General features: G+C 53.4%; 1 protein-coding gene across 1 annotated transcript in view; it reads left to right on the plus strand.

Annotated features, from left to right (window-relative positions):
• Positions 1-14,794, plus strand: part of LOC143193682 (uncharacterized) — a 28,790-nt gene extending 13,996 nt beyond the window's left edge. The window contains 2 exon segments of the mRNA XM_076400003.1: positions 7-11,403; positions 11,406-14,794. Coding sequence (XP_076256118.1) covers positions 7-11,403; positions 11,406-14,712 — 14,704 coding nt within the window. The 3' untranslated portion in view covers positions 14,713-14,794.
• The last annotated feature ends 282 nt before the right edge of the window (positions 14,795-15,076 follow it).

A 15,076-nucleotide genomic window follows, 5' to 3' on the forward strand; every position in this document is an offset into this window, starting at 1 on the left:
TTCGGCCTCTACCGCAGCATCTGAAAGCAGCGAGTCATCTTCGGCTTCAACCGCAGAATCTGAAAGCAGCGAATCGTCTTCTGCTTCCTCCGCAGCATCTGAAAGCAGCGAGTCATCTTCTGCTTCCACCGCCGCATCTGAAAGCAGCGAGTCATCTTCCGCCTCTACCGCAGCATCTGAAAGCAGCGAGTCATCTTCTGCTTCCACCGCCGCATCTGAAAGCAGCGAGTCATCTTCCGCCTCTACCGCAGCATCTGAAAGCAGCGAGTCATCTTCGGCCTCTACCGCAGCATCTGAAAGCAGCGAGTCATCTTCTGCTTCCACCGCCGCATCTGAAAGCAGCGAGTCATCTTCGGCCTCTACCGCAGCATCTGAAAGCAGCGAGTCATCTTCTGCTTCCACCGCCGCATCTGAAAGCAGCGAGTCATCTTCCGCCTCTACCGCAGCATCTGAAAGCAGCGAGTCATCTTCGGCCTCTACCGCAGCATCTGAAAGCAGCGAGTCATCTTCTGCTTCCACCGCCGCATCTGAAAGCAGCGAGTCATCTTCGGCCTCTACCGCAGCATCTGAAAGCAGCGAATCGTCTTCTGCTTCCACCGCAGCATCTGAAAGCAGCGAGTCATCTTCCGCCTCTACCGCAGCATCTGAAAGCAGCGAGTCATCTTCGGCTTCAACCGCAGAATCTGAAAGCAGCGAATCGTCTTCTGCTTCCACCGCAGCATCTGAAAGCAGCGAGTCATCTTCGGACTCTACCGAAGCATCTGAAAGCAGCGAGTCATCTTCTGCTTCCACCGCCGCATCTGAAAGCAGCGAGTCATCTTCCGCCTCTACCGCAGCATCTGAAAGCAGCGAGTCATCTTCGGCCTCTACCGCAGCATCTGAAAGCAGCGAGTCATCTTCTGCTTCCACCGCCGCATCTGAAAGCAGCGAGTCATCTTCGGCCTCTACCGCAGCATCTGAAAGCAGCGAGTCATCTTCTGCTTCCACCGCCGCATCTGAAAGCAGCGAGTCATCTTCCGCCTCTACCGCAGCATCTGAAAGCAGCGAGTCATCTTCGGCCTCTACCGCAGCATCTGAAAGCAGCGAGTCATCTTCTGCTTCCACCGCCGCATCTGAAAGCAGCGAGTCATCTTCGGCCTCTACCGCAGCATCTGAAAGCAGCGAATCGTCTTCTGCTTCCACCGCAGCATCTGAAAGCAGCGAGTCATCTTCCGCCTCTACCGCAGCATCTGAAAGCAGCGAGTCATCTTCGGCTTCAACCGCAGAATCTGAAAGCAGCGAATCGTCTTCTGCTTCCACCGCAGCATCTGAAAGCAGCGAGTCATCTTCGGACTCTACCGAAGCATCTGAAAGCAGCGAGTCATCTTCTGCTTCCACCGCCGCATCTGAAAGCAGCGAGTCATCTTCCGCCTCTACCGCAGCATCTGAAAGCAGCGAGTCATCTTCTGCTTCCACCGCCGCATCTGAAAGCAGCGAGTCATCTTCCGCCTCTACCGCAGCATCTGAAAGCAGCGAGTCATCTTCGGCCTCTACGGCAGCATCTGAAAGCAGCGAGTCATCTTCTGCTTCCACCGCCGCATCTGAAAGCAGCGACTCCTCTTCGGCCTCTACCGCAGAATCTGAAAGCAGCGAATCGTCTTCGGCTTCAACCGCCGCATCTGAAAGCAGCGAGTCATCTTCGGCCTCTACCGCAGCATCTCAAAGCAGCGAATCGTCTTCGGCTTCAACCGCTGCGTCTGAGAACAGCGAGTCCTCTTCGGCATCTACCGCAGCATCTGAGAGCAGCGAGTCATCTTCGGCTTCAACCGCAGAATCTGAAAGTAGCGAATCGTCTTCTGCTTCCACCGCAGCATCTGAAAGCAGCGAGTCATCTTCGGCTTCAACCGCCGCATCTGAAAGCAGCGAGTCATCTTCGGCTTCAACCGCAGAATCTGAAAGCAGCGAATCGTCTTCTGCTTCCACCGCAGCATCTGAAAGCAGCGAGTCATCTTCGGCTTCAACCGCCGCATCTGAAAGCAGCGAGTCATCTTCGTCCTCTACCGCAGCATCTGAAAGTAGCGAATCGTCTTCGGCCTCCACCGCAGCATCTGAAAGCAGCGAGTCATCTTCCGCTTCAACCGCCGCATCTGAAAGCAGCGAGTCATCTTCGTCCTCTACCGCAGCATCTGAAAGCAGCGAGTCATCTTCTGCTTCCACCGCCGCATCTGAAAGCAGCGAGTCATCTTCCGCCTCTACCGCAGCATCTGAAAGCAGCGAGTCATCTTCTGCTTCCACCGCCGCATCTGAAAGCAGCGAGTCATCTTCCGCCTCTACCGAAGCATCTGAAAGCAGCGAATCGTCTTCTGCTTCCACCGCAGCATCTGAAAGCAGCGAGTCATCTTCGGCTTCAACCGCCGCATCTGAAAGCAGCGAGTCATCTTCGGCTTCAACCGCAGAATCTGAAAGCAGCGAATCGTCTTCTGCTTCCACCGCAGCATCTGAAAGCAGCGAGTCATCTTCGGCTTCAACCGCCGCATCTGAAAGCAGCGAGTCATCTTCGTCCTCTACCGCAGCATCTGAAAGTAGCGAATCGTCTTCGGCCTCCACCGCAGCATCTGAAAGCAGCGAGTCATCTTCGGCTTCAACCGCCGCATCTGAAAGCAGCGAGTCATCTTCGTCCTCTACCGCAGCACCTGAAAGTAGCGAATCGTCTTCGGCCTCCACCGCAGCATCTGAAAGCAGCGAGTCATCTTCGGCTTCAACCGCTGCATCTGAAAGCAGCGAATCGTCTTCGGCATCTACAGCGGCATCTGAAAGCAGCGAGTCATCTTCGGTTTCAACCGCAGCATCTGAAAGCAGCGAGTCATCTTCGGCTTCAACCGCCGCATCTGAAAGCAGCGAGTCATCTTCCGCCTCTACCGCAGCATCTGAAAGCAGCGAGTCATCTTCCGCCTCTACCGCAGCATCTGAAAGCAGCGAGTCATCTTCGGCTTCAACCGCAGAATCTGAAAGCAGCGAATCGTCTTCTGCTTCCTCCGCAGCATCTGAAAGCAGCGAGTCATCTTCTGCTTCCACCGCCGCATCTGAAAGCAGCGAGTCATCTTCCGCCTCTACCGCAGCATCTGAAAGCAGCGAGTCATCTTCTGCTTCCACCGCCGCATCTGAAAGCAGCGAGTCATCTTCGGCCTCTACCGCAGCATCTGAAAGCAGCGAGTCATCTTCTGCTTCCACCGCCGCATCTGAAAGCAGCGAGTCATCTTCCGCCTCTACCGCAGCATCTGAAAGCAGCGAGTCATCTTCTGCTTCCACCGCCGCATCTGAAAGCAGCGAGTCATCTTCCGCCTCTACCGAAGCATCTGAAAGCAGCGAGTCATCTTCTGCTTCCACCGCCGCATCTGAAAGCAGCGAGTCATCTTCCGCCTCTACCGCAGCATCTGAAAGCAGCGAGTCATCTTCTGCTTCCACCGCCGCATCTGAAAGCAGCGAGTCATCTTCCGCCTCTACCGCAGCATCTGAAAGCAGCGAGTCATCTTCGGCCTCTACGGCAGCATCTGAAAGCAGCGAGTCATCTTCTGCTTCCACCTCCGCATCTGAAAGCAGCGACTCCTCTTCGGCCTCTACCGCAGAATCTGAAAGCAGCGAATCGTCTTCGGCTTCAACCGCCGCATCTGAAAGCAGCGAGTCATCTTCGGCCTCTACCGCAGCATCTGAAAGCAGCGAATCGTCTTCGGCTTCAACCGCAGAATCTGAAAGCAGCGTATCGTCTTCTGCTTCCACAGCAGAATCTGAAAGCAGCCAATCATCTTCTGCTTCCACCACAGTATCTGAAAGCAGCGAGTCATCTTCCGCCTCTACCGCAGCATCTGAAAGCAGCGAGTCATCTTCGGCTTCAACCGGAGAATCTGAAAGCAGCGAATCGTCTTCTGCTTCCACCGCCGCATCTGAAAGCAGCGAGTCATCTTCGGCCTCTACCGCCGCATCTGAAAGCAGCGAGTCATCTTCCGCCTCTACCGCAGCATCTGAAAGCAGCGAGTCATCTTCGGCTTCAACCGCAGAATCTGAAATCAGCGAATCGTCTTCTGCTTCCACCGCAGCATCTGAAAGCAGCGAGTCATCTTCGGCTTCAACCGCCGCATCTGAAAGCAGCGAGTCATCTTCGGACTCTACGGCAGCATCTGAAAGCAGCGAATATTCTTCTGCTTCCACCGCAGCATCTGAAAGCAGCGAGTCATCTTCCGCCTCTAACGCAGCATCTGAAAGCAGCGAGTCATCTTCGGCTTCAACCGCAGAATCTGAAAGCAGCGAATCGTCTTCTGCTTCCACCGCAGCATCTGAAAGCAGCGAGTCATCTTCGGCTTCAACCGCCGCATCTGAAAGCAGCGAGTCATCTTCGGCTTCAACCGCTGCGTCTGAGAGCAGCGAGTCCTCTTCGGCTTCTACCGCAGAATCTGAAAGCAGCGAATCGTCTTCGGCTTCAACCGCCGCATCGGAAAGCAGCGAGTCACCTTCGGCCTCTACCGCAGCATCTGAAAGCAGCGAATCGTCTTCGGCTTCAACCGCTGCGTCTGAGAGCAGCGAGTCCTCTTCGGCCTCTACCGCAGCATCTGAAAGCAGCGAGTCATCTTCGGCTTCAACCGCAGAATCTGAAAGCAGCGAATCGTCTTCGGCTTCAACCGCTGCATCTGAGAGCAGCGACTCCTCTTCGGCCTCTACCGCAGAATCTGAAAGCAGCGAATCGTCTTCGGCCTCTACCGCAGCATCTGAAAGCAGTGAGTCATCTTCGGCATCAACCGCTGCATCTGAAAGCAGCGAATCGTCTTCGGCATCTACAGCGCCATCTGAAAGCAGCGAGTCATCTTCGGCTTCAACCGCCGCATCTGAAAGCAGCGAGTCATCTTCTGCTTCCACCGCCGCATCTGAAAGCAGCGAGTCATCTTCCGCCTCTACCGCAGCATCTGAAAGCAGCGAGTCATCTTCCGCCTCTACCGCAACATCTGAAAGCAGCGAGTCATCTTCGGCTTCAACCGCAGAATCTGAAAGCAGCGAATCGTCTTCTGCTTCCACCGCAGCATCTGAAAGCAGCGAGTCATCTTCGGCCTCTACCGCAGCATCTGAAAGTAGCGAATCATCTTCGGCCTCTACCGCAGCATCTGAAAGCAGCGAGTCATCTTCGGCCTCTACCGCCGCATCTGAAAGCAGCGAGTCATCTTCCGCCTCTACCGCAGCATCTGAAAGCAGCGAGTCATCTTCGGCTTCAACCGCAGAATCTGAAAGCAGCGAATCGTCTTCTGCTTCCACCGCAGCATCTGAAAGCAGCGAGTCATCTTCGGCCTCTACCGCAGCATCTGAAAGCAGCGAGTCATCTTCGGCCTCTACCGCCGCATCTGAAAGCAGCGAGTCATCTTCCGCCTCTACCGCAGCATCTGAAAGCAGCGAGTCATCTTCGGCCTCTACCACCGCATCTGAAAGCAGCGAGTCATCTTCCGCCTCTACCGCAGCATCTGAAATCAGCGAGTCATCTTCGGCTTCAACCGCAGAATCTGAAAGCAGCGAATCGTCTTCTGCTTCCACCGCAGCATCTGAAAGCAGCGAGTCATCTTCGGCTTCAACCGCCGCATCTGAAAGCAGCGAGTCATCTTCGGACTCTACGGCAGCATCTGAAAGCAGCGAATCGTCTTCTGCTTCCACCGCAGCATCTGAAAGCAGCGAGTCATCTTCCGCCTCTACCGCAGCATCTGAAAGCAGCGAGTCATCTTCGGCTTCAACCGCTGAATCTGAAAGAAGCGAATCGTCTTCTGCTTCCACCGCAGCATCTGAAAGCAGCGAGTCATCTTCGGCTTCAACCGCCGCATCTGAAAGCAGCGAGTCATCTTCGGCTTCAACTGCAGGATCTGAAAGCAGCGAATCGTCTTCTGCTTCCACCACAGCCTCTGAAAGCAGCGAATCGTCTTCGGCTTCAACCACTGCATCTGAGAGCAGCGACTCCTCTTCGGCCTCTACCGCAGAATCTGAAAGCAGCGAATCGTCTTCGGCTTCAACCGCCGCATCTGAAAGCAGCGAGTCATCTTCGGCCTCTACCGCAGCATCTGAAAGCAGCGAATCGTCTTCGGCTTCAACCGCTGCGTCTGAGAGCAGCGAGTCCTCTTCGGCCTCTACCGCAGCATCTGAAAGCAGCGAGTCATCTTCGGCTTCAACCGCAGAATCTGAAAGCAGCGAATCGTCTTCTGCTTCCACCGCGGCATCTGAAAGCAGCGAGTCATCTTCGGCTTCAACCGCCGCATCTGAAAGCAGCGAGTCATCTTCGGCTTCAACCGCAGAATCTGAAAGCAGCGAATCGTCTTCGGCTTCAACCGCTGCGTCTGAGAGCAGCGAGTCCTCTTCGGCCTCTACCGCAGCATCTGAAAGCAGCGAGTCATCTTCGGCTTCAACCGCAGAATCTGAAAGCAGCGAATCGTCTTCTGCTTCCTCCGCAGCATCTGAAAGCAGCGAGTCATCTTCTGCTTCCACCGCCGCATCTGAAAGCAGCGAGTCATCTTCCGCCTCTACCGCAGCATCTGAAAGCAGCGAGTCATCTTCTGCTTCCACCGCCGCATCTGAAAGCAGCGAGTCATCTTCCGCCTCTACCGCAGCATCTGAAAGCAGCGAGTCATCTTCGGCCTCTACCGCAGCATCTGAAAGCAGCGATTCATCTTCTGCTTCCACCGCCGCATCTGAAAGCAGCGAGTCATCTTCCGCCTCTACCGCAGCATCTGAAAGCAGCGAGTCATCTTCCGCCTCTACCGCAGCATCTGAAAGCAGCGAGTCATCTTCGGCTTCAACCGCAGAATCTGAAAGCAGCGAATCGTCTTCTGCTTCCACCGCAGCATCTGAAAGCAGCGAGTCATCTTCGGCCTCTACCGCAGCATCTGAAAGTAGCGAATCATCTTCGGCCTCTACCGCAGCATCTGAAAGCAGCGAATCGTCTTCGGCATCTACAGCGGCATCTGAAAGCAGCGAGTCATCTTCGGTTTCAACCGCAGCATCTGAAAGCAGCGAGTCATCTTCGGCTTCAACCGCCGCATCTGAAAGCAGCGAGTCATCTTCCGCCTCTACCGCAGCATCTGAAAGCAGCGAGTCATCTTCGGCTTCAACCGCCGCATCTGAAAGCAGCGAGTCATCTTCCGCCTCTACCGCAGCATCTGAAAGCAGCGAGTCATCTTCCGCCTCTACCGCAGCATCTGAAAGCAGCGAGTCATCTTCGGCTTCAACCGCAGAATCTGAAAGCAGCGAATCGTCTTCTGCTTCCACCGCAGCATCCGAAAGCAGCGAATCGTCTTCGGCATCTACAGCGGCATCTGAAAGCAGCGAGTCATCTTCGGTTTCAACCGCAGCATCTGAAAGCAGCGAGTCATCTTCGACTTCAACCGCCGCATCCGAAAGCAGCGAGTCATCTTCCGCCTCTACTGCAGCATCTGAAAGCAGCGAGTCATCTTCGGCTTCAACCGCCGCATCTGAAAGCAGCGAGTCATCTTCCGCCTCTACCGCAGCATCTGAAAGCAGCGAGTCATCTTCCGCCTCTACCGCAGCATCTGAAAGCAGCCAGTCATCTTCGGCTTCAACCGCAGAATCTGAAAGCAGCGAGTCATCTTCTGCTTCCACCTCCGCATCTGAAAGCAGCGAATCGTCTTCGGCCTCTACCGCAGCATCTGAAAGCAGCGAATCGTCTTCGGCATCTACAGCGGCATCTGAAAGCAGCGAGTCATCTTCGGTTTCAACCGCAGCATCTGAAAGCAGCGAGTCATCTCCGGCTTCAACCGCCGCATCCGAAAGCAGCGAGTCATCTTCCGCCTCTACCGCAGCATCTGAAAGCAGCGAGTCATCTTCGGCTTCAACCGCCGCATCTGAAAGCAGCGAGTCATCTTCCGCCTCTACCGCAGCATCTGAAAGCAGCGAGTCATCTTCCGCCTCTACCGCAGCATCTGAAAGCAGCGAGTCATCTTCGGCTTCAACCGCAGAATCTGAAAGCAGCGAATCGTCTTCTGCTTCCACCGCAGCATCTGAAAGCAGCGAATCGTCTTCGGCATCTACAGCGGCATCTGAAAGCAGCGAGTCATCTTCGGTTTCAACCGCAGCATCTGAAAGCAGCGAGTCATCTTCGGTTTCAACCGCCGCATCCGAAAGCAGCGAGTCATCTTCCGCCTCTACTGCAGCATCTGAAAGCAGCGAGTCATCTTCGGCTTCAACCGCCGCATCTGAAAGCAGCGAGTCATCTTCCGCTTCTACCGCAGCATCTGAAAGCAGCGAGTCATCTTCCGCCTCTACCGCAGCATCTGAAAGCAGCCAGTCATCTTCGGCTTCAACCGCAGAATCTGAAAGCAGCGAGTCATCTTCTGCTTCCACCTCCGCATCTGAAAGCAGCGAATCGTCTTCGGCCTCTACCGCAGCATCTGAAAGCAGCGAGTCATCTTCTGCTTCCACCGCCGCATCTGAAAGCAGCGAGTCATCTTCCGCCTCTACCGCAGCATCTGAAAGCAGCCAGTCATCTTCAGCTTCAACCGCAGAATCTGAAAGCAGCGAATCGTCTTCGGCTTCAACCGCCGCATCTGAAAGCAGCGAGTCATCTTCTGCTTCCACCTCCGCATCTGAAAGCAGCGAATCGTCTTCGGCCTCTACCGCAGCATCTGAAAGCAGCGAGTCATCTTCTGCTTCCACCGCCGCATCTGAAAGCAGCGAGTCATCTTCCGCCTCTACCGCAGCATCTGAAAGCAGCGAGTCATCTTCCGCCTCTACCGCAGCATCTGAAAGCAGCGAGTCATCTTCGGCTTCAACCGCAGAATCTGAAAGCAGCGAATCGTCTTCGGCATCTACAGCGGCATCTGAAAGCAGCGAGTCATCTTCGGCCTCTACCGCAGCATCTGAAAGCAGCGAGTCATCTTCCGCCTCTACCGCAGCATCTGAAAGCAGCGAGTCATCTTCTGCTTCCACCGCCGCATCTGAAAGCAGCGAGTCATCTTCCGCCTCTACCGCAGCATCTGAAAGCAGCGAGTCATCTTCTGCTTCCACCGCCGCAACTGAAAGCAGCGAGTCATCTTCGGCCTCTACCGCAGCATCTGAAAGCAGCGAGTCATCTTCTGCTTCCACCGCCGCATCTGAAAGCAGCGAGTCATCTTCCGCCTCTACCGCAGCATCTGAAAGCAGCGAGTCATCTTCCGCCTCTACCGCAGCATCTGAAAGCAGCGAGTCATCTTCGGCTTCAACCGCAGAATCTGAAAGCAGCGAATCGTCTTCTGCTTCCACCGCAGCATCTGAAAGCAGCGAGTCATCTTCGGCCTCTACCGCAGCATCTGAAAGAAGCGAATCGTCTTCGGCCTCCACCGCAGCATCTGAAAGCAGCGAGTCATCTTCGGCTTCAACCGCCGCATCTGAAAGCAGCGAGTCATCTTCCGCCTCTACCGCAGCATCTGAAAGCAGCGAGTCATCTTCGGCTTCAACCGCCGCTTCTGAAAGCAGCGAGTCATCTTCTGCCTCTACCGCAGCATCTGAGAGCAGCGAGTTCTCTTCGGCCTCTACCATAGCATCTGAAAGTAGCGAATCGTCTTCGGCCTCTACCGCAGCATCTGAAAGCAGTGAGTCATCTTCGGCATCAACCGCTGCATCTGAAATCATCGAATCGTCTTCGGCATCTACAGCGGCATCTGAAAGCAGCGAGTCATCTTCAGTTTCAACCGCAGCATCTGAAAGCAGCGAATCGTCTTCGGCTTCAACCGCTGCATCTGAAAGCAGCGAATCTTCGTCGGCTTCCACCGCAGCATCTGAGAGCAGCGAGTCCTCTTCGGCCTCTACCGCAACATCTGAAAGCAGCGAATCGTCTTCGGCTTCAACCACTGCATCTGAAATCAGCGAATCTTCGTCGGCATCTACAGTAGCATCTGAAAGCAGCGAGTCATCGTCGGCCTCTACCGCAGCTTCTGAAAGTAGCGAATCATCTTCGGCTTCAACCGCCACATCTGAAAGCAGCGAGTCATCTTCCTCTTCCACCGCAGCATCTGAAAGCAGCGACTCATCCTCGGCTTCAACCGCCGCATCTGAAAGCAGCGAATCATCTTCTGCTTCCACCGCAGTATCTGAAGGCAGCGAGTCATCTTCCGCCTCTACCGCAGCATCTGAAAGCAGCGAGTCATCTTCGGCTTCAACTGCTGCAGCTGAAAGCAGCGAGTCATCTTCGGCCTCTACCGCGGCATCTGAAAGCAGCGAGTCATCTTCGGCTTCAACCGCAGCATCTGAAAGCAGCGAATCGTCTTCGGCTTCAACCGCTGCATCTGAAAGCAGCGAATCGTCTTCTGCTTCCACAGCAGAATCTGAAAGCAGCCAATCATCTTCTGCTTCCACCACAGCATCTGAAAGCAGCGAGTCATCTTCGGCCTCTACCACAGCATCTGAAAGAAGCGAATCGTCTTCAGCTTCAACCGCTGCGTCTGAGAGCAGCGAGTCCTCTTCGGCCTCTACCGCAGCATCTGAAAGTAGCGAATCGTCTTCTGCTTCCAAGGCAGCATCTGAAAGCAGCGAGTCGTCATCTTCTGCTTCCACCACAGCATCTGAAAGCAGCGAGTCATCTTCCGCCTCTACCGCAGCATCTGAAAGTAGCGAATCGTCTTCGGCTTCAACCGCTGTATCTGAAAGCAGCGAATCGTCTTCTGCTTCCACAGCAGAATCTGAAAGCAGCCAATCATCTTCTGCTTCCACCACAGCATCTGAAAGCAGCGAGTCATCTTCCGCCTCTACCGCAGCATCTGAAAGCAGCGCGTCATCTTCGGCTTCAACCGCAGAATCTGAAAGCAGCGAATCGTCTTCTGCTTCCACCGCAGCATCTGAAAGCAGCGAGTCATCTTCGGCTTCAACCGCCGCATCTGAAAGCAGCGAGTCATCTTCGGCCTCTACCGCAGCATCTGAAAGCAGCGAATCGTCTTCGGCTTCAACCGCTGCATCTGAGAGCAGCGAGTCCTCGTCGGCCTCTACCGCAGCATCTGAAAGCAGCGAGTCATCTTCGGCCTCTACCGCAGCATCTGAAAGTAGCGAATCGTCTTCTGCTTCCACAGCAGAATCTGAAAGCAGCCAATCATCTTCTGCTTCCACCACAGCATCTGAAAGCAGCGAGTCATCTTCCGCCTCTACCGCAACATCTGAAAGCAGCGAGTCATCTTCGGCTTCAACCGCAGAATCTGAAAGCAGCGAATCATCTTCTGCTTCCACCGCAGCATCTGAAAGCAGCGAGTCATCTTCGGCTTCAACCGCCGCATCTCAAAGCAGCGAGTTATCTTCGACCTCTACCGCAGCATCTGAAAGCAGCGAATCGTCTTCGGCTTCAACCGCTGCATCTGAGAGCAGCGAGTCCTCTTCGGCCTCTACCGCAGAATCTGAAAGCAGCGAGTCATCTTCAGGTTCGTCCATCGATCGTCTTCTGCTTCCACCGCAGCATCTGAAAGCAGCGAGTCATCTTCGGCTTCAACCGCCGCATCTGAAAGCAGCGAGTCATCTTCCGCCTCTACCGCAGCATCTGAAAGCAGCGAATCGTCTTCGGCTTCAACCGCTGCATCTGAGAGCAGCGAGTCCTCTTCGGCCTCTACCGCAGAATCTGAAAGCAGCGAATCGTCTTCTGCTTCCACCGCAGCATCTGAAAGCAGCGAGTCATCTTCGGCTTCAACCGCCGCATCTGAAAGCAGCGAGTCATCTTCGGCCTCTACCGCAGCATCTGAAAGCAGCGAATCGTCTTCGGCTTCAACCGCTGCATCTGAGAGCAGCGAGTCCTCTTCGGCCTCTACCGCAGAATCTGAAAGCAGCGAATCGTCTTCTGCTTCCACCGCAGCATCTGAAAGCAGCGAGTCATCTTCGGCTTCAACCGCCGCATCTGAAAGCAGCGAGTCATCTTCCGCCTCTACCGCAGCATCTGAAAGCAGCGTGTCATCTTCGGCTTCAACCGCCGCATCTGAAAGCAGCGAGTCATCTTCCGCCTCTACCGCAGCATCTGAAAGCAGCGAGTCATCTTCGGCTTCAACCGCCGCATCTGAAAGCAGCGAGTTATCTTCGACCTCTACCGCAGCATCTGAAAGCAGCGAATCGTCTTCGGCTTCAACCGCTGCATCTGAGAGCAGCGAGTCCTCTTCGGCCTCTACTGCAGAATCTGAAAGCAGCGAATCGTCTTCTGCTTCCACCGCAGCATCTGAAAGCAGCGAGTCATCTTCGGCTTCAACCGCCGCATCTGAAAGCAGCGAGTCATCTTCCGCCTCTACCGCAGCATCTGAAAGCAGCGAATCGTCTTCGGCTTCAACCGCTGCATCTGAGAGCAGCGAGTCCTCTTCGGCCTCTACCGCAGAATCTGAAAGCAGCGAATCGTCTTCTGCTTCCACCGCAGCATCTGAAAGCAGCGAGTCATCTTCGGCTTCAACCGCCGCATCTGAAAGCAGCGAGTCATCTTCGGCCTCTACCGCAGCATCTGAAAGCAGTGAATCGTCTTCGGCTTCAACCGCTGCATCTGAGAGCAGCGAGTCCTCTTCGGCCTCTACCGCAGAATCTGAAAGCAGCGAATCGTCTTCTGCTTCCACCGCAGCATCTGAAAGCAGCGAGTCATCTTCGGCTTCAACCGCCGCATCTGAAAGCAGCGAGTCATCTTCCGCCTCTACCGCAGCATCTGAAAGCAGCGAGTCATCTTCGGCTTCAACCGCCGCATCTGAAAGCAGCGAGTCATCTTCCGCCTCTACCGCAGCATCTGAAAGCAGCGAGTCATCTTCGGCTTCAACCGCCGCATCTGAAAGCAGCGAGTCATCTTCCGCCTCTACCGCAGCATCTGAGAGCAGCGAGTCCTCTTCGGCCTCTACCATAGCATCTGAAAGTAGCGAATCGTCTTCGGCCTCTACCGCAGCATCTGAAAGCAGTGAGTCATCTTCGGCATCAACCGCTGCATCTGAAAGCAGCGAATCGTCTTCGGCATCTACAGCGGCATCTGAAAGCAGCGAGTCATCTTCGGTTTCAACCGCAGCATCTGAAAGCAGCGAATCGTCTTCGGCTTCAACCGCTGCATCTGAAAGCAGCGAATCGTCTTCTGCTTCCACAGCAGAATCTGAAAGCAGCCAATCATCTTCTGCTTCCACCACAGCATCTGAAAGCAGCGAGTCATCTTCCGCCTCTACCGCAGCATCTGAAAACAGCGAGTCATCTTCAGCTTCAACCGCAGAATCTGAAAGCAGCGAATCGTCTTCTGCTTCCACCGTAGCATCTGAAAGCAGCGAGTCATCTTCGGCTTCAACCGCCGCATCTGAAAGCAGCGAGTCATCTTCGGCCTCTACCGCAGCATCTGAAAGCAGCGAATCGTCTTCGGCTTCAACCGCTGCATCTGAGAGCAGCGAGTCCTCTTCGGCCTCTACCGCAGAATCTGAAAGCAGCGAATCGTCTTCTGCTTCCACCGTAGGATCTGAAAGCAGCGAGTCATCTTCGGCTTCAACCGCCGCATCTGAAAGCAGCGAGTCATCTTCGGCCTCTACCGCAGCATCTGAAAGCAGCGAATCGTCTTCGGCTTCAACCGCTGCATCTGAGAGCAGCGAATCCTCTTCGGCCTCTACCGCAGAATCTGAAAGCAGCGAACCGTCTTCTGCAGCATCTGAAAGCAGCGAGTCATCTTCGGCTTCAACCGCCGCATCTGAAAGCAGCGAGTCATCTTCCGCCTCTACCGCAGCATCTGAAAGCAGCGAGTCATCTTCGGCTTCAACCGCCGCATCTGAAAGCAGCGAGTCATCTTCCGCCTCTACCGCAGCATCTGAGAGCAGCGAGTTCTCTTCGGCCTCTACCATAGCATCTGAAAGTAGCGAATCGTCTTCGGCTTCTACCGCAGCATCTGAAAGCAGTGAGTCATCTTCGGCATCAACCGCTGCATCTGAAATCAGCGAATCGTCTTCGGCATCTACAGCGGCATCTGAAAGCAGCGAGTCATCTTCGGTTTCAACCGCAGCATCTGAAAGCAGCGAATCGTCTTCGGCTTCAACCGCTGCATCTGAAAGCAGCGGGTCATCTTCGGCCTCTACCGTAGCATCTGAAAGCAGCGAATCGTCTTCTGCTTCCACCGCAGCATCTGAAAGCAGCCAGTCATCGACAGTTGAATACACCTCAACAACTAACAGTAGTTCTGGTGAATTTGAATGTTATGCTGCAGGAAAGTTCGCTGATCCGGTGAATTGCAGAGAATATCATTTGTGTGTAAAGTTGGGTGATGAGTTTGTTGGTATGAAGGGAAATTGTCCTGAAGGTACATTGTATGATTCCTATAATATTTATTGTACGACTTTGCCGGTTCAGTGTCCTGGAGAGCCTGAATTAAAGTGTACAGCTGATGGTGTCTGGGGACATCCTTACAAATGTAATAGATATTATTCCTGTGAATATGATTACATATTTGATCGTTATCACCTTAAACAATATTTATGTCCACCAGGGGAAACATTTAGTAATGACGAACAAGCTTGCGTAGCGGACACCGATTGTGATGAGGGATGGGGTGGTGATTTTACATGTACAGAAGTGGGTATGTTCCCCGTTGAAAGAAATTGTAGCAGTTTTTATGAGTGTACATGGGAATCTGAAAAATTTTATCAATATACAAAACATTGCGGCGATGATGCTCTATATGACAGAGTTAAAAGAAAGTGTCGTAAGGCCTGTCTTGTAGTCAATTGTCCGTTCAACAATATTGATTTAGAGCTAGAGTGATATTATTAAATTGAGAGGGTATTATTTGATTATTGAATTATTATTATGTATTAGTATTGAATAAATATATATTTTTAAAGCATTTAATTTTTTTATTTTTGTTGGAAATATTATCGTTCTGCACATTACGCTGAACATGTTATAACGGATGGTCAACGTTATGTCTTCAGTATCTATATTTGGTAATTAGATACCATTTTTTAATTCTGCTTAAGTTTTATAGTTATTATATGTAATTCTGAAAACTTTCTTTTTAGCTAGGCGAAATATAGAAATCTTCATTTTCTCGTTGCCCCCTTGAACATTTCAAACTGGATTTAGCCTCTCTAACAAAAACCATTTAAAATTTAAATTTTCCTACCCG

This window comes from Rhynchophorus ferrugineus, unplaced genomic scaffold, assembly GCF_030347505.1.
Source record: "Rhynchophorus ferrugineus isolate W39M unplaced genomic scaffold, kcgeb_rfMv2 rfM3, whole genome shotgun sequence".
NCBI lineage: Eukaryota > Metazoa > Arthropoda > Insecta > Coleoptera > Curculionidae > Rhynchophorus > Rhynchophorus ferrugineus.